Below are 23,283 nucleotides of genomic sequence, written 5' to 3'. Positions count from 1 at the left end.
AAGACGTTTTATCAGACTACCCCAAAACAAATGGCAGCATTTGAGTACATGCTGCCAAGGGTTAATAATGAGAAGGCGAGAGTGAGGGGTACTTGTTGACACTTGAAGGGGGATGAAGGGAGCATTCGAGAACTGACGCATCCGTGGTCCACATGGCTGTGGTTCCTTCCTAAGCAAATTATCCAGCGGTGGGGACTTCAGAATACTTGCTACACTCTGGTAGCATCCTTTAAAAAATAGCTGTGTTCCTTTGCCCATGCGATTCCCTTCTCACAGCCCAATAGTCCTCAGGTCCCCCAAGATCTGCCCTTTGGGAGGAGCTTGATCAGTTCCCCCTCTATTAAGGGATGGATATAATCTGTTAACAGTGGAGGATGGAAATGCAGGGAGCATGAACTCCTAGGGAAATATTCTTCCCGAGGGCTTCCACGTGCTTGGAAACCAGACTTAAAATCTTGGGGAATCTCACTGTTTCCTTCCAGAATTGCTGAGATGCAGCCCCCTGGGCTCCATGAATGAGACGAAGCTGCCTGTGGAGAGCGGAGATGGGCGGCCCCACACAACGCAGCTCCCGCCCACACCTCCTTCCTAGGGTCACAGGCCCACAGCCGGAAGGACACACCCGGCAGGAAGGAGTCCTCTGAGTGCTGACCTCCCCTGCTTAGTTCTCAGCCACCATCCAGGACTCTCTCCTCTCCCGATTCGACACCTGCACCAGGCTGTTCCTGTGTGGGTCTTCCTCTGTCTGTGTGTTGTCTCGCAGGCAAATCTATCCTGAAATTCAATGAGGGCTTTTATGAAGGCTAAGCGTGACCCTGGTGAAAGAACTTCATCTGGAAGGCAATGCCTCATTTGCGTAGAATAAGCAAACTTAAAATTACATTTTAATGTATCTCAATTGTATTTACTAAAAGGGATCTAAGGGTGAAAAGGATATCTCTAAGCATTTGCAAATCAAATCCACGTACACATGGCCTCTTCTCATTCTCTTAAAGTTGGAAATAAGAGCTTCCAGAACACAACTGAGGGATCTCAGAGCTTTACAGAGCTGAGCACAGCCTTGAAGACGATCCAGGACAACTCTCTACAGAGGCGCACACTGAGGCTCAGAGAGGTTAACGAGTTTGCCCTCAAAAATACAGTCCTTCCTTCGGAGACCCCGATTTCAGGATAATGATACTCCAGAGGGGAAAGCAGTTCCATTTTCCTTCAGATGACCTTCTGTGGCCAGAATCACCTTCCACCCTTAGTCACACTGCCTCTGACCGCTGACAAGCTCAGGGCGCCCTGTGGGGAAGTCAAAGGCCGTCCACCCTGCAGATGGGCCCACCGTGCCCGCTCTGGAGGGATTTCACTGATAGGATTATGTCACAGGAAAGGAGTGTCCAGTTCTTCAACGCTACAGAAGCCCAACAGTGAGAGGGCGGTGCAGCGGAGACGCCACGGCGCGTGGACCTGGGAGACGGACTCGCCCGCAGCTCTAGGTGCATTGTTTGACGGAGCTACAAACCCCTTGGACGCACGAGGTCTTTGCCAGTGTCCTGCGAAGTCCTTGGATGCTAATGAAGTTTCAGCACCTTCCCTCTCATGCAGGTGGCTCGTCTCTCACCTGCTGTGCCTGCGGAGCCCTCAACATCCCCACCCGGAATTCCCCAAGCCCGGCTTTCCCAGGTCCCGTGGAGGTAGCTGATGTGACAGACGAGGAAAGAGAAATGTTTGTAAAATATCAACAGGGTTGACCTTCTGGAATTTTTTTCTTAGGCAAAATTAAGGTGCTCAGAAAGTTAGGAAAAAAGAAACAATATATTTTGCTTAAAATATGAAGTATGGGGAAAATAAAAGACTTTGAAAGACTTGGCCGATTACACCTTACAATGTTTTTGTGTAACTTTTTAAAATTTCGGCACAACAGAGCCCATACAGTTCCAAAGTCTTCCTTCCACCCGGCGCCTGCATCTGCGTCTCACGCAGGTCTTGTCCCCAAATGAGACCAGCTCTGCGCTTCAGTTAGACTCCTCGTATCTCTAAACAAAGCATGTTATTTACCCTGAATAATTTTCTTCAACAAGTACTAAAAAGATACAGTTTCTTAAAACAAATGAAATCTATCGACATCTGGCTTGGAAAAAGAGGCAAACGGTAGAAAGATGAAATTAGGAAAACAATAGTCATAAAATGGACTCACGCTGCGCCTCGCCTTTCTCCCCCGACGCCTAACTGCACAGTGATCAGCTGAGAAGCTGCTGGAATGCTCCATCCAGGACCAGCGTCACCAGAAGGAACAGACTGAGAGAGCCTCTTGTCACCAGCTTTGTTGCAGTTTTAAATTCTGCCCTACTTGCAGTATTTTAAAATTCTTCACGTAAAAAAAAAAAAAAAAAAACCTTCCTACATCTTCCTAGTGAAAGCTAGAAAGGGTAATGGACAGAAGACCCAACCCAGCTGGGCAGAGAAGTCGAATGCGTGACCCCCGTGAAACCAAACGTGGCTTCTAGGGGTTGCGTCACCGTGGTCTCTGTGTCCGTGGCACAGGCTTGCCTCCACGATCCTAGACGTGGCCCTGGGCCACAGTGTCTCGTTTTCCTCTCTGCTGGCATTCCACTGCTTTACCTCTCCGCCCGGATTTTGTACCTCAGGACAAAGTAGGCGATGAGGCGGAGGGAGATGAAGAAAACCCCCAGGACGATGAAGTCCAGGTACAGTTTGGCATTCTCCACATCCAGTTCTCTCAGGATGGCCTCCGACTTCTGGAAGTGGCACGTCTCGTCGATGTCGCAGTGCAGATCCTCTCGGTCGAGGCCATAGATGGAGAGGATGACGCCTTCAAAGCCGTACCTGAGGAGGGAAGAGCGGGGGATGAGCGAGGCCCTGACCCCACCGGCTCAGCTGACTCCCCTCCTCCCCCACTAGCCTCCCTTTGCGGAGGGTAAAGCATCATCCACGGAAACACTTCCGAACCTCTCGACTGCTTCCTCAGATAAACACGTGCAACCGCTTGACCGGGTCTTTGCCAGTTTTGTTTCCTCCAGGCTCCACCAAAAGACCCAGATTGAACGAATGGTGCATATTTGTTCAGTGGTGAAATGAATTGAAAAACACTCTAATTACTTCTGATATTACACTCTTCTTTGAACAGTCAGATATAATCAAGGGCCTCGTACCTTCCAAGGACTTTAGAGCATTTTAAATAATACATTTCTGCACCATCTATCGTTCCGTTCCAGCCCTACGCGGTCAGAACAAAAACACGAGTTTTGAGAAGAAAGACGTGGGTTTCTGATTTCTTGGTGTCAGAGCGTGCACAGACTGCCGAAACTCTGTCCAAGTGCTTTGTTTCCATTTTGTTTTCCTGAACAATATACCTGGGTCTGAACTGACATTCTAGAAAACAAAAGCTTGTTCCCAGCCTCGGATCTTGTGTGTCACGTGGAATCGCGACAGCTGGGGAGAAAAGCTTTAAAGATGGGCATGGCGCTCCGAGGGCCACCGTGCCAAAGAACCACAGAACAGAGAGAGTGAAATCTGATCGCCTCGTGCCCGAGGTGCCGGAACATTCTTGTTCAAAGATATGAGGATGCGTGAAACATGACTTGTTTCCCACTGGATTTCTTATGAAGGTTTTACAAATCTTCAGAACCTTGTTATAAGCAGCATTTATTCCAGAGAGGAATGAAGCGCCTAAAAGATGGAAACACTCCCACCCAAGGCAGTGCTCCAAAACGTGCAGAACACGGGGCCCACCGTGGCTTCTCCAGGGCATGGATCACAAGTATTTATTTTATTCTCGTGTGTGCGTGCGTGCGTGTGTGTGTGTCGGTGAGGGTCATGGCACACAAAACTAGGAAAAAAAGGAAAGGCATCCACAGTCTTGAATTCACGACCTAGGAGGCACGCGGACATTTAGCCAACAGCCAAGAAGTGGCTTCTGTGAGCGTCCGCACGTTAACCAAGTCCCTTCCCTGTGTCTTGGGAAAGCCCCCCACACGCTACCTGACATAGGAGATATAGGACATCCATTGCAGATAAGTCGGGATGGTGTCGAAGCTGACGAAGAATCCCGAGAAGAGGAGGACGGGGATGGCCGTCACGGGGCCCACGAACGTTGCCACCTGGGGGGGAACAGAGGGGAACTTACTGGGAGGGAGCAGGTGGGCCGTCCCGCCCAACATCCTCCCTAGGCAGTGCCAGAGGCCACATTCGACATTCCTGGACAGTCGCCTGGACAGCTGGGAGCAGGGCAGAGTTTTCAAGATGGGTGGGCCCCCAAGGCCAGGATGGCGCTGAGAAGCGTCTCGTTTCTGAGTGAGCAGCCTGGTGTCCTGCACAGAGAGGGTTGGGGTTTTGTGCCCAGAGGCTCAGCTGGCCCAGCAGAGGGGATGAAGGTAAAAAAGAGTAAAGCCCCCGCAGAGCAGCGGCAGGGCCGCTTCAGAAAATGGTGATGAGGGAGCTTAACGTGGGGGGGACACGGCCATCTGAGGAGCTGACCACAGGCTGGGGTCTCAGCCGTGTCTGAAGGAAGAAGGGGCAACGAGCTTCCTGTGGCTGGTGCGGGCCGAGCACTTTCCGTGGCTGTCGGCCATGCGATGGTACGGCGGCTGTTCCCACCTACGGATGAGGAGGCCGCCCTGGAGGCTGAGCAGCTCCGGGGCAGTGGGCTCTGAAGATGGAAACGGGGTCCATAGCACCCGGCAGAGGACATCGGAAGGCCTCGGCGGTGCGTGACTCACCAAGTCCTGGGTTTGTTTTTAAGGATAGGACAGGCCTGAGCACCCTAAAGCCACGAAGGTGGAGAAACCCATATGCACGCGGGTTTGGTGGGTTGGGGTGGGGTGTATAGGCGTCTAGCAGGGGCACTCGGAGCCCCAGGGAGCAGATGGAGGGGCTTAGGGGGTGGGAGCGTGGACTGCACTGGGGGCTCGGAGGGATGGCCGAGAGGATCCCATGGAGGCAACAAAATGTAGGCACCAAGAGCTTGGCCTCCGAGCCAGCTGCGTGACTCTGACCAAATCACTGTGCCTCTCCAGCCTCAGTCTCCCCACCTGTAGAATGGGGATAGCATGGCACCTAACTCATGGATGTGCGTGGGAATAAATGAGCTAATATTTGGAAAGCACCCAGATCAGCCCTGGTATACACTAAGCACAACATAAGGGCACCTGGTATACAGTAGGTGCCACATAAGGGCTCCCGCTGTTGTCAATTTGCCAATCCTGCCTAGCCCGGACAAGGTGATTCCTTCCCTGGGGATCAACCCAGTGAAGCCAGCCTAGGAAGTTGGGGTAGAATCAGGAGGAGGGGTCTTAGGAAGGAGGGGTGGGCTGAGCACCACCAGGACAGCAGCCGCCCCGACCCCCACTCCGTGTCGGCCAAGGTGGGGAAGGGATGCCCGTCCCACGGCCGGCACCTGCAGGGACGTGGAGGCAGCTCCGATCAGCAGGCCCAGGGACTGCGCCACCAGCGAGGTCATGGTGCCCAGCGCGGCAAACAGGACGAACCGCACGGCGTCGGACGGCTGCGATGTCATCCAATACACGATGCTGCAGTACGCCACGGGGAACATGATCTGGAAACACAGCGTCCGTCACCCTCTGGGGGACACCAGTGTCGCCCGCCCGGTTCACCAGGGTGTGACAGAGAATTCGTGCCCCGCTTCGAATCACGGCCCTTCCCTTACGCACCTGGAAGGGGACGTCGGCCATGGTTTTGGCCAGGTAGTAAGCCTTCAGGCTGTACCAGTAATTCAGGTGTTCTCGAAGAAACACTCCCATCTCCAGGGGAACTAGGAGACGGGAAGACGGAAAAGGGCGTCAGGCAGACGTACCTAGCGTGCCAGATAGCCAACAGGCGATCCTGTGCTGAGCGCTCTGCGAGCCTGCCTGGCCTAGGCCCCGGCGTGGGCCTTCTGACACCTACAGCCCCAAGAGTTTGAAGGGAAAGGTTTAGGACTATCTACTAGCCTGGGAAAACGGCCGACCATTTTTAGAACCTGGAGAGGTATCCAGCGGAGAACACCCACACTCCACGGATCCTGATATTTTCGTGATTAGCACAAATATTTGCTACTAAGCTTACTCTCATTGAGTGACTGTAATGACGCGATTCCTTCCCCTGGGCGGGACCTCGCAAGCTGCTCTTGGAAATTCAGGGCAATTTGAGGGGGAGGCGTTGTGGGGAGGAGGTGTTCATGCTGGAGTTCCGGTGAAGCAACAGATTCCTGCATGGCCAGTCTGAAGTGGCCAAGGGCAGCCTACTTTGCAAATAATCTAGAATTGCACGGAAATCCATCTAGAACAGCCTCATCCACTCACAAACTTGGCCATCCCAGGGATTTCTTAATAACTGAATGAGGTAATGCTTAAGGAACAGAATTTGAGGGGTTCCTGATTAGGAACCCTTTTAGTAACCTCTCTCTCATCAGCTTTCCACTATGCTCAAAAACCCTCCGTTAGTGATTCATTCCTTTGGCTTAAATATTGTACTTATTTTCTTGTCTAACAGAAAATACAATAATACCTACATCTGTCAACAAAGAAAGTGGTATTTTCAAAAGACAAGACTCTACGTGTTGAGAAAACTCATCTATTGGCCAAGCCACGCCCTCGGTCCTGCATTGGTGGGTCGGAATCACAGGTCACGAAGGAGAGGGGTACTGTGGTCAGGGAGGCACTCACACGTGAGGACGGTGGGCATGAGGGCCGCGAACATGAGGAACAACATGGAGAAGAAGAGGAAGCCGGAGTTGCTCAAGACCTTCTTGGCTTCATTCCCTATCCCCAAGTAGAGCAGGCCAATGAGGAGGCCGATCCCAATGTGGGAAGTGATCCGCAGGTGCGTCAGGACCTGGGGGCAGACACGGGTCTCACTCATAGAAGTTCCGAGGGCGGGCAGCTAAAGAATGATGGGGCCAAGGCCTTTGGAGCATCGGCCCCTGATTTCTCCTCCAGAAAAACAAGTCCCCAACCCTGAACCAAACATACACGCACAAGGCAGCCTTTTATGGCTGTTAAAACAAAAGGAATTGTTCAAAAATGGCACGCAAAGGCAGTCTACCTTCAGAGGAGAGGACGAGTGGAAACAATGGGGTGGGGGGATGAAGAGCGGACACAGCAGAGGCCTGCTCTCCAGGGGCTGCTATCAGCCCCTCCATCTTTCACACTTTAAAGGACGGACGTTATCATGGCTCCTGACCATTCACCACCCCCTTCCCCATAAGGCTTTGTACGACCCACCAGTGCCCCATGCCTTCCAGTACTTTCTTAGGGAGGAATGTATGCCCTGATGTCAGGCTTGGCCACATGACTTGCTCTGGCCAATGGAATGTGAGCACAAGAGACCACCTGCCACCTTGAACCAGAAGTTTTAAGGGCTGCCCTTTGGGTTCTCTGTTGCACTTTCCCTTTGCCATGTTCCAGAAAGGAGCTGTTCCTCCATTCTGGGTCCCAGGATGAGAAGACACTTGGGGCAGGGCCACAACCCACAGATGCCAACACATAACACAAGCAAGATGTAAATATTTACTGCCGTAGCCGCTGGTATTTGGGGAGTGTTTGTTACTGCGGCATCACAGAGTGAAAGCTGACAGATGCAAATGGAGGAAAAACAATCTGAAATTCCTCAGGAGGAATCAACAGAAAAGGACAGACAGCTTCCTTTGTCACGAGGGACTATTGCAAAGCCCCTTACCGAGTCCCTCATGATGCTGAGGAAAGTCCTTTTGAAGAGGATGCAGAACTGCGTGAGGCAGCTGGCCGAGAAGCTGTGACAGCCTTCCATGGAAGCGGAGTCCTGAGGACACAGGAAAGGAACAGAGGTGAGACTCCAGCCCCGCCTGCCTCTCCTCTCGGCTAACAGTGTTCTCATGCAGCAGTGCAAGACGCAGCATGCACGCTCCGCGGGGCCCGGGGAGTTCCATTACCTTTCTCAACCCCTTCAATCGTTTTGCCTGCTTTACCTCTTCAGAGGGACGGTGCCAAAGAAAAGGGGTCACCTCGGCATCGCCCCCGGGCTCCCTCCTGTAGTCAGAGTCGCACATGCCCTCCCGGACGGCTCTCACCAGGCGGCTGTTCTGATCGCCATATTCACCAGACGCCACCTCCATCACTGCATGAGACACAGACGAAGTCAGCCCGGGCCCCAGGAGAGGCGCCCTGACATAGCCAATGCGAACTGAAGGCCTCTTTCATTTTGCAACAACACAGCCATTAATCCAGCAGGAATATTTTTAACGGATCACATTGATGCTGCATGATGAGGATGATGATGACATGCTAAAATCATGGAGCAACCCATGTTTGAAATGTTCAAAATCGGCTCTAGAACCCCCAGCAAGACCATTTATTCTGGCGGGAGCCTGAGAATGCAAATATGGATTGTGACGTCAGGGAGCCTGAGAAGTCATTAGCTCACGCATCCAGTAACCTGTTCATCCAGCCAGTATTTATTGAACACAGGCAAGCATCAGAGCTGGAGCTGGGAGCAGAATGGAGCGGGATTCCCATTTGGAGAGCTCGCATTTTGTGCCTGGGGAGGAGTGTGAGTGACGAGCTGTGGCAGTTCTTCAGGACCATGGAGAAGAGCCCGGGGCCATGAGGTGTGCTTGGCACCCTGGGGACCTTGAGGTCTGGGACCATCAGCCCCATCCTCAGATCCCCAGGGAGCATCTCCTCCACTGACCCTCTTCCCTTGCTCCCACCATCCCTCCTTGGCCCCAGGCATCACGCTTCCTCTGCACTCTACACTCATTCAAGGTCCCACTCTGCCTCATTGTCTCTCCTGGTTCTACACTCTCATGGCAACTGCTCTCCTTCCTGTTGCCGACCTGCTCTCTCCCAGTCTATCTGCCTTCTCCTTTCCCACGTCCTTCCTTGCGTACGTCCAGGCCTCGCATCTCAATGACTTTCTTGCTAATTCCCACAGTCCCCCGGGCCTTGGGTTTTTGGTACTCTCCTCCGGCAAAACCAGCTATCTGTTTTCCCTGAGCCCGAACCAGGGCGGCCGAGCACTCCTAGATCCAGTCGTAAACCAGGACAGTTTGGCCGCACCAGAACATCATCATCAATGATGCCATACGAGCCCAGCACTGCCCACTCCCCTGCTTACTCACACCCACCACTCTCTCCTCAACTCTGGCCCTCTCTCCAGGTGACACTGAGGGAATAGAAGCCACCAGAAGGGACACACTCTCACCTTTCTGGGACCTCCTCGAAGTCCCATGTGCCCTATTTCTTTCCTCTGTCCATCCTGCTCTCTAAGTTCTCACCTTTTTGTAGGCCGTGGGCCTTGCTGCCCTCCCCTGCTCAGCAGCACCTGCCGCACCATCCTTCTCTCACTCGTGAACAAACAGGCAGCTACAGACAGGACCTGTCCCACTGCCTTTTCAACAGGCTCAATTCCCTCCCTAACGAAGCTCTCTCCCCGCCCCCATCTCCTTCCAGCTCACCAAGCTCTCCATCCTCTCTGTCATAGCCCACTTTGTGTAAGAGAGAAGCATTTCCCAGGGACAGTGTCTCATGGAACACCATGTGGGAGATGATGTTGGAGGAAATATGGAGTCCTGGGAGTGGCGTGGCCAGAGTCAGAAAGAAAAACTGAGCAAGAAAGGTTGATGACTGGGGGACCCAGGAGGAGGGTTGTAGAGTGTTGAATAATGTCCCCTGAAAGTTTGTGTCCACCTGGAACCTCAGAACATGGCCTTATCTGGAAAAGGTTCTTTGCAGATGTAATTAGTGATGGATTTTGAGAGGAAATCCTGGATTTATGGTGGACCCTGAGTCTAATGACTGGTGTCCTTACAAGAAGAAGAGAGGACACAGAGAGAAACACAGAGAAAAAAAGCCATGTAAAGACAGAGGCAGAGATTGGAGCAACATGGCCACAAGCCAAGGAATGCTGGAGCCAACAGAAGCTGGAGGAAGCAGGAAGGACCCTCCCCTAGAACCGTTAGAGGGAGCAGAGCCCTGCCGACATCCTGACTTCTGGCCTCAGAACCGTGAGTGAATGAACTTCTATTGTTTTAGCCCACCCAGTCTGTGGCACTTTGTTACGGCAGCCCCAGCATGGCAGGGTGCAATGGCAAGGACTGGACCCCGAGCACAGTGCTGAGGGGGACAACAGGACTGGGTAGGCGGGCGTTCGAGTACTTGGTGGCCTAGTTAATACAAAATTTGCAAGGATGAGAAAGCAAGAGGGATGCCAAGATCTCCCACTTGGAGAGTGGAATGAAGGAGGACAGATCTGATGGGAGGAAGAGGGCATTGGTTTTGGAGACACAAAGAGGCTGTCGAGTCTGCTGATAGACAGGTGGGGTGACATGTTGTGGAGAAGTGGTGCAGAGGATGGAGATCTGGTGGGAAAGTGATGTCTGACGGTGGCGGCGATGCCCTGGAGGGTGTGAGCTGAGAGGAGAAGGCAGAGGAGGAGCAGTCAGCATCGGAGGTGTCAGCTTATAAACCGCACGGCCTGTGCAAGTGATGATGCGACCGGCTGCTAAGCATTGCAGCCTGCCGACCTCGGCACCTCCACGTCAAGAGAAGCACCTCAGACCATCAACCTGGTCTCTGGACTCCGAGGGTCACCTTTATTGTCACATTTGGTCAAGACTTAAATCAGCATTTTAACATTTCTGTTAATCAATGCAAAAAGTGCCCTTTTTTTTTTTAGAGGTTATTTCTTTTTAGAATAACACAGCAAAGTGTTAGGAAATGTTGCTCCTAGTCAGAGCTCCTTTGCTATAGTTTCCAGATATTTTATCTGGAGGAAAGAAAACCTCTTTTTATCGTTCTTAAAAGTTCTACCACAGGATGGCACTTGGGCCATCTGTACTTCAGGTAAAAGTGGAAACCCACCAAGATTGGAAAAGACCCCCTTTTCTTTTCCTTCTCTCAGGTCAAGGCTCTACTTACCAAAATCAGCTGGGTTGTGGTAGGTTGGGCAGTTCAGACCTAAATCTCTCAAATATGGTACAAGATTTGAGACTTTTCCCCGGTACACACATTGTCCTTGACTAAGGACATAAAGCTGGAAAAAAGTAAGGAGGGAAAAATCATCAACCCTGCTTTCTTCCACAAAGCAATAGATCTCAACCCATCCACCCATCCATCCATCCATCTGTCCATCCACCTACCCATCCATCCAACCAACCACCCCTCCACCCATCCACCATATACCCATCCACCCTTCCATCCATCCATCTGTCCATCCACACATTCATCTACTCACTCACCCACCCATCCATCCATCCATCCAACCAACCACCCATCCATCCATCCACCATATACCCATTCACCCTTCCATCCATCCATCTATCCACCCACCCATCCATCCGTCTACCCATCAATCCACCCATCCATCAATCAATTTCTCTCTCTCTCTCTCTCAGGAGAGATTTACATGACCTCCCGAGGACTCCAAGTTCAAAGGGAAATCCATGATAAGTCAGGGAAGACTGAGGATATCATGTGGCCAGGAATTACTTTATTATATTGCTTTTGCCCCCTCACAGTAACCACCTGATTAGGAAAGATTTTGGAGCTATACACATTTCATCCCTTGCTATTTTTTTTTTGCTTATAATAATATCAAAACCTAAGATTTATAAAAAAAGTGATATTGTACAAACATTAAAGCCTTCCATTTAATTCTGTAAAACAAGTGTTCCCCATTATAATGGGGAAAGGGGAGTGAAGCCATAGCAATGTCAGTGACTTGCCCAAGACCCCATGGCTGGACACCAGCCCGAGGGAGAACACTGGCCAGCTCTTCCTACCCGCTCCCACCCTGCCACCTCTGCTGCTTATAGTCTTACAGTCTTATGAAACATAGAACTTAAGCCCACTCAAAAGTGAAGACACCCCCATGAGCTACCGGGAAGCCATGAGTACCCGGGACCTGAGTCCACACGGGCTGACCACAGCAAGGCCTGCGTACCTGGTCGAACAGCTCGAAGAGCTTGGCGCTGGGCTGGTGGATGGTGCAGATGATGGACCTTCCCCCTTGAGCCAGTCCTTTCATCAGGGAGACCACCTGGAAGCAGGAGGCGCTGTCCAGGCCGCTGAAATCAAGGGGCACCATGAAACGCCTGCAGGACCCCCAAACCCTCCCGCACATTCAGAGCACACCGGGTAGGTCTGGACCCACAGCTGTCTCCTGGTCTCAGACAGGGAGAGGGAGGTAAGTCAGGCCCCTGACCCAGAACAGAAGGCAAACATGAGGCAGGCAGAGCACACAGCCCCCTTCTGAGGCCACGGCAGAGCCCCCGGACAAACCCCTGGCTGAGAGAGCAGGGGCTCTTCCCGCTGCTTCCCACTGCTCCCCATTACCTGGTGGGCTCATCGAAGAACATGACAGGGGGGTTGTTCACCAGCTCCAGTGCGATGGCCAGGCGCTTCCGCTGGCCACCCGAGAGGCTTCCAGTCCGCGTGTTGGCGCAAGACAGCAAGCCCAGAGCCGTCAGGATCTCCTTGACCTGGGGGGCAGCAGAGCCAGAGTGACTGTCAGGGACCACCCGCCACACCTCGCCACCTCCAGGGCCCAGGTGGAAACACCCACTGCCTCCCCCATTTGCTGGCAGCCACACGTGGAAATCAGGGCCCACCCCAGGCTGCCATTGCCAAGTGGGCAGGCGCGTTTCCAAGTCTGAGGTCCTGATTTGGGTCCAAGAGGCTAAGGAGCTGGAGCCAGGCCCCCCTGGGCTGGAGTCCTTGTTCTGCCTCCTGCTGGTGACCTTCTCTTCTAAGCCTCACTCGGGGCCCCGGTCAGGGAAGGCGTCAATAAACATTTGCAGAAAGGGGGATGGGTGGACACATAGACAGACGGATGATCAGGTTTCTGACCAGCACAGAAGGGCCATGGGAGGGCATCGGAATGAAAGTGCTTGGCACAAGATTTGGCACACAGAGCATTTAGTCAACAGCAGCTATTAACATACTATTACTAATGCACATGGCTCCAGCAGACACACAGCCACACAGGCCAGGCCTCTCGGAAAGAAGGAATGGAGTCCCTTTGGCACTTGTCGATAGGAAAACAAAGTCTCTGATGTGGCAGCAAGGCAACGACACTGCTTAAAGCTGTCACCACCTCCGACGGTGGTCCCACCGATGTCCGCCCCCAGGAAGCAGACTAGCTTCAGGATACAGATAGTCCACTGTGACCCGAGCCCTCCCTGTCTGCTCCAGATTATTGACCCAGTATCGACTCAGGGAACAGAACGGTCAGCAGCCTTCCGTGCAGGCTCGGGTGCCGGCTTCAGCCGCAGGGTTCAGGTCCATCCCAGCATCTTCTCGGAGGCAGCCGCAGGAAGGGGAGGTTAGCTGCCGCCCTCCCTGCCTCCGCGTCAGGCTCACCTGCTGGGGGCAGCCCACCTTGGAGGTCCCTCTAGAATTTGCCCAGCCATCATCCTGGCCCTGGTGGCAACAGTGGGCAGACCCCAGTCCAGTGGCTTCTCTGGGAAGATGTGGTCATCCAAAAGGAGAAGGAACTCACAAGGAAGGAACTTTCCACTCTGGTTCTTGAATTACTTATGTAGGGTCAGTAGAAAATGTGGTTTTGGTGACAGGAGGAGCCAGGGCTCCGTTGCTCCAGGGGCCGGGCAGCAGCTGAGTCAGACAGATCTGAGTTCGAATCCCACTTGGCCTCTCCCTTGCTGATCCCTACGGCCAACTCCCCTGCCTCTTCTAGAACGCACTGCCTTTGAGAGAAACCAACCAGGGAGGAAGGCCATCAAGGTGGGCAGGTGGGGAGGGATTTTTCTGGCACATGTTCCCTCCCATACAGACTGTGTGGGTCGGCTTTCCTAGAAAACAAGGCCACCGCCGTCTTCAGAACCACAGGCCGAAGCTGCAGGATGAAGAGTCGTTCTGATTGTTCCAGGCTTGCTTCGGGGCCTCCACAAACATGGCACATGCCCCTTCCTGGTCCCCCATTTTTCTTCCCAGGCCTCCCCCTTGTGGTCAAGCATGCCTTTGCCCTGACCTGCCCTCAGCCCCCATGGAGAGGATGCTGGAGGTGAAAACCAATGTGGGTGCCTTCTTGTTCCCTGCCTGTCCAGCGCACGTTCTCCAGTGTTCTCGCAAGGGTGATGCCCTGCAGGTTGGTTTTGTTTTAAAACTAGTCAGAAAGAACAAACAATGTCCCGGCCGCGGGAGACCTCGCTCCTGACAAAGCTCCCTTGCGGGGGGCTCTCGAGGGCTGAGGCTGCTTTTCCAGGAAACAAGGAAGGCTGTGGATAACACATTCCACTACCTGCTAGAACATTCCATTTGGTTGTGTTTGCATGAGATATAAACAATAGAGACCTGGGTACACGCAGACGGTTGGAGGGAAATGAGTCAAGGCACGCAGTCAGTGTTGTTTTATCTTCAAAACAATCACACGACTCTGCTGACGGCTTCTTGGGGGAGGTGGAACGTGCACATGGCTGAGCACCAGGACCGAGGGCCCACCCGGCCCAAGCTGGGGCTTCCCGTGAAATGGGTGCAGGACCCAAGAATGCCTCTAGCCCCAGCAGGGGTGGCTCGTTGTCCTGTGCAATCCAGCAGCAGTTGAATCTGAAGAGAGAGAGGCACAAGGCTCTCATGTTCTCGGGAGGATTCAGCCACACGGTGGCAGAGAAGGTGCTCACCAACTTGACGTGTTTGTTCTTGTAAACCCAGCTGAGAACAGCACAAGGCTCTCCTCCAGTCTGGGTCTTCAGACAGGCACCAGGAGGACATGCACATGGGCAGCGGCCTCCCAGGAGACATCTCCATTCCCGACCAAGACGGCCATCTCCTGCCTGTCCGTTCTGCTCTAGCAGGCAGAGAGGCTTCCTGTGGCCCTCCCCTGAGAGCTGAGCAGCCATCCGAATGGGGCCTGGAAGCTGGCCTCTGAAGGCCATCACTTAACAGACAAAGCTGGTGCGGGAGGCAAAAGGCTGGCTGGCTGTGCTCCCCAATCTAGAACCTCAGCTGAGACGCACAAACTTGTCCCCCCAGCCCTTCAGGAAAACCTACTTTCCTCAGTTTCCCTTCCTGCCTGGAAAGGCTGGTCCAGGCAGGTCACACTGCAGGGAAACCACCCCACGGCCTACTGACTTACGGATCACATCTGTTCTGTGGAGCTCAAAGACATGCACGACATCATCGAATTCAGTTGCCCGCTGAATTAGAGCAGGTGACCCAGGGCAGGTGGGGCCGGGTCTTCCATCCCCCCATTATGGACGGAAGCCCGGGGCGCTGGAGGCAGTGGGTTCTAGGAGGCCAAGGCTGACGGGGCTCCCCCGTGGGCTCATTTCTGCTTCATTACAGGGTCCTCTCCACGTCAGCAAGCCCCTCTGACCTGACATCCCTCTCCGCTCACCCTCACGCTGTGTGATTCCTGTTCGTAAGTATACACCGGTCCCTGCCTCGCTATGTGGGGCTTTCTGGCCCCCGCTGGGTCTGCCTACCCAACCCCCTCCCTGCTCCCTGGGGTGTTAGGGAACCGCAAAACAACAATGAAAGGATGAGAAGGTCTCAGTCATCCCAGGACCTTGTTTATTTTTTATAGGGCTGGTTAATAACACGTAAGAACCAAATTTCTTCTTGCCCGTGTGTGCGGGCGGAGGCTGGTTATTTTTAAGCAAATGAGTAACCATCTTTATTGTTAGTGTTTTATAAAAAAACAACTGAGTAGAAAGGGTACCAAACACTAAAAGGAGCAGAGCGCTTGGTCCAACCCTAAGGCAGGCTCTCCCGGCCATCCAAGCTCTCAGGCCGGGGTCCTGCCGTGTCCTCATGTGGCAGCATCTGGATCTGAGAGTCAAAGCCATGGCTCTTGAAGTGGAGTGCTCACTCCTGGGCCCTGGTGGCCAGGCCAGAACGCACACTGAGATGTCACTGTCCCCCCACCCTCAGAGAAGACTAGGTGACAAACCAACAAACAAAACCAGCGCCAAAAAGTCCCTCCACATGTGTTTGTCAAATGGATTTCACATGCTTTCTGGACCACCTGAGGCCCAGACACACACTTACCATCTCCCTTCTGCCTTCATCCTTCTCCTGGAGCTTCAGATGTGCAGACACCTGCAGGGGACAAGGACAACGGTACGGAATCAGAACAGGTGGCCGTGGGCAGGGTGCACCTCATGTGCCACACCGTGGGCCCAGAATCCCAGCGGCCCCTGAGCTGCTGGATGGTAGAGGAGAACCCTCGGGGGTCTTGGCTCCTCCCCTCGAGCAGCTTAGCAAAGGCAGGGTCTGGGAGAGCAGCCCGTATCGGGTGCTTCCTGTTCTCTCAGTGGAATTCTCTGATGTGCCCACGAGAGAAGTCAGATGTGGGCAGTGGGGAGCAGGAAACCCCAGGCATCAGGGGCCTGAAGGCCATTGGTGCCTACTCAGGAGTTTCACAAGCCACCTGTTAAACCGATGACAGTGTAACGTGATCCATAGTGGCAGGGTCTACACCACAGAAATTGGCAAGTGCAGCCTTTCAGGATTCGGGTTGTATTGTTGTTGCTTTGTTTTGTTGAGGTCCTGTTTGTCAGCACACCACGGGGTCCCAACCCTGCTTGGAAAGACCTGAGCGGCCACTGTCCTGCCCCAGCATCAGCCTTGGCCGTGTCCTGCCCTGCCCACTTCTGCGGCTTTGGGAAACTGGGAGCCTCAGTTTCCTCGTGAGCACAATGATGAGGCTAGAACCCGCGCACCCAGTGAGCTAGTGAAGTTGCCATGAAGACCAGTAAGGGACTGAAACGCGGGCGAGACTGGTGGAAAGGCCCCGGTCCCAGAGTCAGACGGGACCGGGCCTAGGTCGGCTCGGCAGGGCCAGCTGCCTGCCGTGTGACACCGGGTGTCACTGCTCGGTCCTCCTGGTGGTTGTGAGGTCAGAAGTAGCACACAGAAACGCACGACCGATAGCTGGCAGCCAGTTTCACCCCTATGTGGGCGGCAGGACCGTGAATAGTCAAAAGGTGTCATTGCCTCAAGTTGAAAGTATTTTTTAGAGCTATTGAGAAATCCTCAAAATCAAAATCTAATTTAGTTCTGAAAATCAATGGATTTCACAGCAGAGCCTGGTGACAGGGTAGGGGGAGGACAGAGGTGACAATAGGAGTCACTAATCTTGTCTGCAACAGAAAGCAGTGATTGAGCTGGACATCAAAGGAAAGTTTCTCAAACAGGTGACCACGGGCTTAATTCAACAACTTGCTGAGAAGCTAAACTCTGGTCACCCAGGAGAGAGGTGAAGCAGCAATTCAGGAATCCACAGGGTACCTGAAAGCTTGTATTTACTAAATTTACCATCCTACTTACACACTCCTCTAAGTTCCCTGGGCCCCCATCAGAATGCTCATTTAGAGACAGGATAAACAATTAGGACCACCCGGCACGTGTGCCTGCAGGGTGTGGTGGCCGAGCCCAGTGGAGAGGTCTCCTCTTACTTACAGAGCACGCAGGGCCAAGGACGAAGAACGAGGACAACCCCTCAGGGCTCTCTCTTTCTGCTTCCCCACAGGTTAGGGAGCAGCTCTCATACCCTACACCTTAACCTGCTTCTCTTGGCCCAGTTAAGATTCCCTTGGAATTGCCCCTGGGATGACACGCTGGGCAGCCCCACTCTCCGACACCCCAGGGAGGAAGCTCTGCCCCCCGCAAGTGAGGGGTGCGGGGCAAGATCTATCCTGGTGGAAAAACCGAGGCAAACGCCCATCTACCGGCCAGGGCTCCAGGCAGACAGGCTGAGAACGTCCCCCAGTGCACCAGGGGAGGCCTGGAGGCTAGGCCCTGTCTTCTGCAGTGGACGAGGAGAAAGAAAAAAACAGGCAGCCCAGTGATGAGCAACGGGCTGCCAATGGGTCTTCCCATCTCCTCTTAATGGGGGGCATTCTAGCACCTCCCACTGCCCACAATTGGGTGGGTGTGGTACTTGTCAGCATTATGTTAAAATAACGGCCCTGGAAGTCCAATGTCACGACACTTGGCTGGGTCTGGTCTGTCCAGGCCAGGCTGTTCCAGACCCCTTCGAGCAGGACATCCTGGGCTAACTGCTCAACTCTCGGAGGGACTCATTCTCATGAGCTCTTGCAAGATGACATGTTTGATGACTGTGTTGGGCTACATGCCTGCAGGGCCTGGGACCCAGGAGGGTATCCAGAAAATGCTGGTTTCACTCACCCACTCAGCAGGCAGGTGAGTCAGAAGAGGAGACCCTCGGGGCCCCAACCCCGACACCGGGTTGGCTGGAACTTGGGCCCAAAGCCACAGAATGACTCAAGCACAGCTGATGAGAAGGAAGGACCCTCAGCCCACAGGCAGTAGGATTGTGGCCACCCTGGAAGTGGTTACCCACATCCGTTGGGTCAATAACCTTCCCAGAAATTTGACCTCGATTTTGTCATCCAGGGTCTATGAGAACGCAGGATCTTGGGGGTTTTTCAATGAAGCTGTCCAAACAGCATGTCTGGTGCCAGAACTCCGCTCGAGGGAGGGGTGGTGCTGACTCTGTGCAGGGCCTGGCAGAGCCCTGGCCCACTGGGGGCTGCTCCATCTAATGTGGAGGAGAGAGGGGCAGCCAGGTGCCAGAGCACAGGCCAGTGGGTGGCTCACCATCATGGCCTCCTGCACGGTGAGGTGGGGCAGCAGCATGTCGTCCTGCATGATGTAGCAGGACACCTTCCGGAAGCAGCGCAGGTCCCGGGGCAGGCCGTTGATGAGAACCGCCCCCTTCATGCCGGTCTCCCTGGAAGGCCAAGGGGAGGATACTGTTAGCCCGACTCCTCTGCTCCTCCTCCTCCTCCCGGGCCTGGGAGGAGAGTGAGAGAGAGGTGGCCCCCCTAGCATCTTCCCGGTTGGACCACCTGCCACAGAGACACCGAGGGGCAGGAAGGGACGGGAGGCCAGGAAGAACAGCAGCACTGGCAGGGAGGAATTGACGGAGAAAAGGCCCAGCGTGGAAAGGGGCAGGTGGGGCGAGCTGCCTCCGATAGCGTATTTGTAACAAGTGCCCCTAAACGCACAAAGATAGCACGGACGCTCCTACCCACAGCCACGAGGTCGGATATACATCCCTGACTTTTTGGCCATTTGTAAGATTGGCTTCTGAGCAATCCTGTGGGTAGCTGAGGCTACAGCCACAACCCCAAAGGCCAACACTCTGTAGTCATGGTATGGCTGCCACTGCAGAACCAGTTCCTGAGGATGCGACTAGGAGGGAACACAGCAGAGTCCTTGGGCTCAGGTGGCTCAGAGAGCAGGGGGCCTGGGCCCTGGATCCCCCTTAGCCAAGCGCATGGTCCTTCTCCACCGAGGAAGTTGTTCTCTCTGACCACAGTGGGCAGGTTGGGGTGTCCCGTGTGCACTGTGGGAACAGAAGGTGCAGAGCCCTGCCAGCCACTTCCCTCACTCCAGACCCACTGTGCATCTCTAGTGCCCGATGCTCTTCTGGGTGCATCAGCTCAGCCCGGGGAGGCGGTAGGAGCCATGAGCATCGCAATAAGGACCCATGTTTCCAGCCCTGCCTCCTAGATGCCATGGAAACAGAAACATGGAGGGTCTACGGAGACCAGTGAGGTTACGTCTGGTTTCCGACTTCATCAGCCCGTCTCTGTGACCGTGGGCCTGTGGTGGGCCCTTCTTTCCCCCAGGAAATGGGCTGGGGTCAGCTGGCTTCCCCAGGAGCCAGGCTTGGTGCCCACCAACTCTAGGCTGCCCTCCACCACTCCAGGAGGCCCAGGCACTGTTCAGGACGGCCAGGAGCTAGGGTGTGGGATGAGCTGCCCCACAGGAAACACTCCCCTCTCCTCCATTCCTTCCGTGATGCTGGGCGTCGGCAGTTTGGCTTAACCTTCGGGTGTGAATGCAACAGGCAGGAATTTCTCATGAGGGTTTTTTAAAATTTTAATTTCTAGTGTTAAGAAGTAATTCAGAAGTCCCAAGGAAAGCGGTGGTACTTGCTCTTTTTTCCCAGTAAATTAAATTGTTATTATTATTTGCTAAAGTTAGCAAATGGGCCCATGAGAACTGAAAAGAACTGGCTGTAGGGGAGCATTTTTGAACACTTGCAAGGGTTCAGTTTTCACAGCATTCACACAGGGATGACACTGGGCAGGACATCAGGGATCATGGTTTCCAAACCTGGAAACAACCAACAGCCACGAGCAAAAGCCCCATGGGCTCTGGGCCCAGAGGACGGTCCTCGTCCTTCTCTGACAACGTTCCCCTGACTTTTGACCTCCAGTCATGCTTGTCTCGAGGTCTCCTGCGGGCCCCCTCCCCTCCCCTGACCCTCCCACTTCTTCCTGTCCGGAAGGCCTGGCCAGGCTGAGCTCACTCAGCAGGCTGCTGGCCATTCTGCCCCTTGCCCTCGCTCGCTTGCGTCCATTCTCCCCGTCATGTGGCAGCAAGCAGGTGGTGCCTTTTGCCGCCTTCAAGGCCATTCTCTTCCTTGGGCTGTTTCTTAACAGATTCCAAAGCCTGTTACTGCTAACCCCTCAGGCTTTACGGGAGCCTGCACAGAACCTGAAGATGTGACAGGATGGCTGAACAGCCTTCACCGGTCACCTTGTTCCCCCAGGCCCACAACTGGGCGAGGACCTCATTCTCCTCGGCAGGGGCTGCTCACCTGTATCCGGCCAGAATGTTCATGAGCGTGGACTTCCCAGCCCCGGAAGGACCCATGATGGCCACCAGCTCCCCACTGTTGAACTTCCCAGAAATTCCTTTCAGAAGAGTCTTGTATCCTGCAGAAAGCAGATCACATTCATTTTCCATCACAGGATTGATTTGGTTTTCCCCTCGAGGCTGTATAAGCAAACACACGGTACGCCTGACTACAGAACCCAAGCCAAACGCAAGACCTTCACACCATAGTATGAAATGCCAAGCTCTCGGCAAGAAAATGGACCTTGTGTCTCTTTTACACCTTTGTCTGCTTCCTCAGTTGCATTTCACGGGTTTTATTGATGACGATGACCATTATGTGTATAATGCTTTATACAAAGTACTTCCCATATGCCATATAGGGTACGAGGAACCTGCCATTCTCATTTTGGATGAGGAAGCAGGTGTCCAGGCCCCCACAGCCAGTGTGAACAGATCCTAACCCAGTGCACCCCCAGCCACGCTGCTTCTGCCCCCACGATGGGAAGCAAATGTCTTTATTAATTAAATGATTAATGTATTAGTTGATTTACGAATTACTTATAACGTACATATTTCTATAAACATAAATTATTTATATAGAAGGTATTCATAAATCCTTACTTTACAATTAAATAATTAATATATTAATGAATGAATAATTCAAAGTTTATCATTTTGCAGCCACATCCAATTGCTTTGAAATTTCTGGCAAGTCTCCATCCCAGGGCTCTGTGAATGGAAAAAAACTACACCTCCCAAACAGAGCCACATTAATCTTTTTTTCAAGTAGACTGTTCAAATCTGCTATAAAGAATAAAATAGAAGCGACCAGATTCATAGATAAAGACTTCTAACTCAGAAACAGCTCTCAGTTCCTGAGAAGGCTGCAGAACGTACCCTGAAATAGTCAGTCGTACAAAGGCGGTCTTTTAGCTCCACACACCAGGGTTAAGGGCCCTGCTGAGAAACGGTGCATGTGAGCCCCTTGTCCTGGGCCCTCTGGTCAGTCACTAGCTGGATGCTCCCTGGACCCCCAGACCTGTATGTTGATGCAAGCCCCCCAGGGTCTGGGGAGTCTGCTCGTCTTTCACAGATGGGACACTTGAACACCAACCTGTCACCAGGTGCCACCTGGATTTGGATGCGGAGTCCCCGGGGCCTTGTTTAATCAGGCAGAGTGAAGCGGAAGCAAAAGGCAGGAAGCCAGAGGCCCTGCGATCTGACTCATTACGGAGAGTGACAGTGCCTGGGGAGGGCTGGGGAGTCGTCCCGGTGGGAGGGGGCCAGTCTAGAGGAGAGCCAGTACCGCAAATGAGTCAGATTCCTACCACTGGGATGTCGAGGATGACAGGTCAGCAAACACGGGCACTGACAGCTGGAGGAAACCAGTGTGGGGGAGGGGACAGGGCCCCCAAAGCCCCATGATTGCCCCTCGGTGGATAGAAGAGCTGGGGGACAGCAGAGACACTTCAAGCTCCGGGTGGTCAGGCTCCTCATCAGGATGGAGCTCTGCGATGCGGGGCCAGGCACTCTGGGGACCTGAGCCACAGGGGACCGGCATGACATCACTGAGGGAGCGCTAACCGCCAGGCGTCTGCTATCACCAGGCTCTCATCAGCTCAGATCGGGATCAGGGTTACTCCCAAGCAAATCCTCCTCTAAGCTCTTCTCTCTCAAAGTTTGAAGCTAATCCCCAGCTGGGCCCCCATAAACCAGGAGCTGCCTGAGGAGGCAGACGGGTCACTGAGATGACCACCAGCCATTTGGAGGCCAAGGGCAGTCTGCAGAGGGGGGCAAGGAGCCCTGAGGGCAACCTTGTGTCTCCGGGTTCCGAGAGGCCCTATCCCCCCAGGCAGAGCCCATGGGTGCTGCTCTCACTCTGATAGCACAGGGGGCCGGCCCTTGGTGTTGAGGTCCACACTGGGGCACCACGTACTAATACTGGCTGTGGGAAGCTCACACAGGCTGCGACGCCCACGGCCAGGTCGCCAGGGACAGACCTGCGTGTGGGAGCTGCGGGAGCATCTGGCCCTTCCAAGGGAAAAGGCAGACAGAGTGAGGGTACAGACAGTGCGCTTGTCATTTAGAGCCACCAGGCTGGAACTGTGGGTCCAACCGTGAACTCTGGCAATAAGCTGATACAACGTTGAGGCCAGTGAGTGACACTGGCTCACGAGGCTGACAACGCACATCTCGGAGAGGGACGTTGGCTCCCAGGGTGACACGGAAGGATGGGGGTACCTGTGACATGCTGCCGGGCAGCTAAGGGTCTTCACCTGTGGGACCCAAGTGGGGTCCACCAACTCAGGGCTGCATTTCTCTAATATCAGAAACCTTTTTTTCTTTAAAAACGACAAACATGCACTCGGAATTGGAGAATCTTAAAAGTGACACTGGGAGCAGAAGTCAAGAAGGCATCAATCTGTCCTACTCCTGGACCACGGAGGCTGGCCCGGGGAGGCAGTGCATACTCAGCTCCAGGGGAGGATTGGGAACACCAGCTGGGGGCCGTCCAGTTAGAGCCAGGTTTGTGAGTGTCCAACACGTGCAAATCCCTCTGTTTATGTAACGAGATCGTCCTTCACTGCAAAGCCCGGAGTTTGGTTCCCTTATTGAAATATGAAATGCGGACGGACCCATCCCCCCCTACTTTCCCGCCAATAAGCTCTGTGCAGCCCAGTGCTTG

At 53.7% G+C, this 23,283-nt stretch overlaps 1 protein-coding gene across 2 annotated transcripts in view; it reads right to left on the bottom strand.

Moving 5' to 3' along the window:
• Positions 1-2,212: 2,212 nt before the first annotated feature.
• The window catches only part of LOC124231470 (ATP-binding cassette sub-family G member 1), a 61,536-nt gene continuing 40,465 nt past the window's right edge, over positions 2,213-23,283 (bottom strand). Inside the window, exons 3-15 of one of the 2 annotated variants that reach the window (XM_046648270.1) lie at positions 20,578-20,695; positions 18,564-18,696; positions 15,990-16,040; positions 12,318-12,463; positions 11,926-12,049; positions 10,902-11,016; positions 7,916-8,100; positions 7,684-7,785; positions 6,672-6,840; positions 5,679-5,779; positions 5,405-5,563; positions 3,991-4,109; positions 2,213-2,835 (exon numbers count right to left, since the gene is read on the bottom strand). In XM_046648270.1, coding sequence (XP_046504226.1) covers positions 2,607-2,835; positions 3,991-4,109; positions 5,405-5,563; positions 5,679-5,779; positions 6,672-6,840; positions 7,684-7,785; positions 7,916-8,100; positions 10,902-11,016; positions 11,926-12,049; positions 12,318-12,463; positions 15,990-16,040; positions 18,564-18,696; positions 20,578-20,695 — 1,751 coding nt within the window. In that variant the 3' untranslated portion in view covers positions 2,213-2,606. The remainder of the gene's footprint in view (positions 2,836-3,990; positions 4,110-5,404; positions 5,564-5,678; positions 5,780-6,671; positions 6,841-7,683; positions 7,786-7,915; positions 8,101-10,901; positions 11,017-11,925; positions 12,050-12,317; positions 12,464-15,989; positions 16,041-18,563; positions 18,697-20,577; positions 20,696-23,283) is intronic. The other variant, XM_046648271.1, reaches the window with a different exon arrangement.

The sequence above is a fragment of the Equus quagga genome, chromosome 21, assembly GCF_021613505.1.
Source record: "Equus quagga isolate Etosha38 chromosome 21, UCLA_HA_Equagga_1.0, whole genome shotgun sequence".
NCBI lineage: Eukaryota > Metazoa > Chordata > Mammalia > Perissodactyla > Equidae > Equus > Equus quagga.
This window is presented reverse-complemented; position numbering and strand designations above follow the sequence as displayed.